Source organism: Octodon degus, unplaced genomic scaffold (assembly GCF_000260255.1).
Source record: "Octodon degus isolate 3935 unplaced genomic scaffold, OctDeg1.0 scaffold00100, whole genome shotgun sequence".
NCBI classification, from domain to species: Eukaryota; Metazoa; Chordata; class Mammalia; order Rodentia; family Octodontidae; genus Octodon; species Octodon degus.
The window spans coordinates 3,273,817-3,275,431 of record NW_004524676.1 but is presented as its reverse complement, the minus strand read 5'-3'; the positions used below and the strand labels follow the sequence as shown (position 1 = coordinate 3,275,431).

The 1,615-nt window shown below is 42.4% G+C and overlaps 1 protein-coding gene across 2 annotated transcripts in view; it reads left to right on the top strand.

Moving 5' to 3' along the window:
- Adamts20 (ADAM metallopeptidase with thrombospondin type 1 motif 20) overlaps positions 1-1,615 on the top strand; it is a 193,102-nt gene that overhangs the window by 63,011 nt on the left and 128,476 nt on the right. For both annotated transcript variants that reach the window (XM_004638581.2, XM_023723596.1), the window contains exon 5: positions 1,246-1,329. In XM_004638581.2, the coding sequence (XP_004638638.2) occupies positions 1,246-1,329 (84 nt within the window). The remainder of the gene's footprint in view (positions 1-1,245; positions 1,330-1,615) is intronic.

The window sequence follows — 1,615 nt, the reverse complement described above, 5'->3', positions numbered from 1 at the left end:
TAGGATATCATGTCCGCATCTTGTAGAGCAATTAACCACTAGGAACAGAGTATGCAATGTGTTAATTATTGAAACTGTCCTACCAATTTGATTTGAAACTGTCTCGTTGCTATTTGTTTATCAATGAAATTATGGGAAAGAAAAAAAAAGGATCCCAGTGCACCCAAGAGGCCTCCTCTAGCTTTCTTGCTCTGTTTTGAATATCTCCCAAAAATCAAAGGAGAGTATCCTGGCCTCTCTGTTGGTGATGTCGCAAAGAAACTCGGAGAACTATGGACTAACGCTGCAGCAGACGACAAGCACCCCTACGAGAACAAGGCTGCTCAGCCAGAGGAAAAGTGTGAAGAGGACTTCTTGCCTACTGGGCTAAAGGAAAAACCTGATACAGGGCCTGGGGAGATAGCTTGGCAGACTAAGCACCTGCCTGGCCAACCAAAGGACCTGTGTTCGATCCCTGGCACTGCGTGCCATGCCAGCCCTGTGCCGAGCTGGCCACTGAAACTGGGTGTGGTGACACAGGCCTGTAATCCCAGTGCTGGGGAGGCGGAGACAGGAGGATCACTTGCATAGCAAGACCTTGTACAAATTAATAAAAAGGTTTAAAAAAAGAAAAAGAAAACCTGATACAGTGAGAAAGGGAGTCATCCAGATTGACTCTTCTGGAGCTGTTTACCTGATTCTACATGAACCTACCTGTGTGGACTCCAGCAGTGCTAAATGTCAAATAATGACTATACTCAAAACAGGAAATACGCAACTAGAACAAAAAATAGCAACCCTCAAGGATAGATCAAACTGGATATAACTTTCCCAGAATAACGTGAATCGCTTGCTAATCACTCCTACCAGTAGTTTCTAAACTCCAACATGGATTTAAATCATGCGGGCAATTTGATGAAACGCAGAACTGGCTCAGTGTTTGTTCCCAGCTCGCCCGCTCCCGATGGCGCCGTGCAGATCCACGCACCAGTCTTAGGGCCGCTACGATCCTGCTTCTCAAGCTTGGCTTCACGTTAGAATCCTTAAAATTCAGGGGAATGTTGAAAGATACCCTGTGTCGCCATCCGAGAGGTTCCGATGTGGTTCATGGCGGATGTGACCCCGAGCCTGGACGTTGACAGCGTTCTCTAAGCGATTCCGCTGTGTGTAGTGAAAGCGGAGGCTTGGTGCGCTAGGACTGGTTTCAGTTTGCTTTTGGAGAAGAAATAATTGTATTAGGTGTCTAATCTTTCTTTTTATTTACAGGTTGCAGCAATCTACAAAGATTCAAGTATTGGAAATCTTATAAACATAGTGATCGTAAAATTAGTCATAATACACAACGAACAGGTAAGAGGCAGACTAAAATTAGTAATTTTATTTTGGTAGACTTTCAGTGAGGTTGTATGTAGACCACGAAACTCTTATTAAATTAGATATTTTGGAAATTTACTCTAAAACAACTTAACTCAAAAAGGGATGACAGATATGCTGTGTGGTAGAGGCAGAGTGGGTGCAAATAGTGTTTAGCTGAGCCAAGGAGGTAACAAATATGAATAAATAATTAAAAAATTTAAGTTTACTTATATGTACTTACTCACTTTACAGTCCTCTTTTTTTTTTTTTTTTTTTTTTT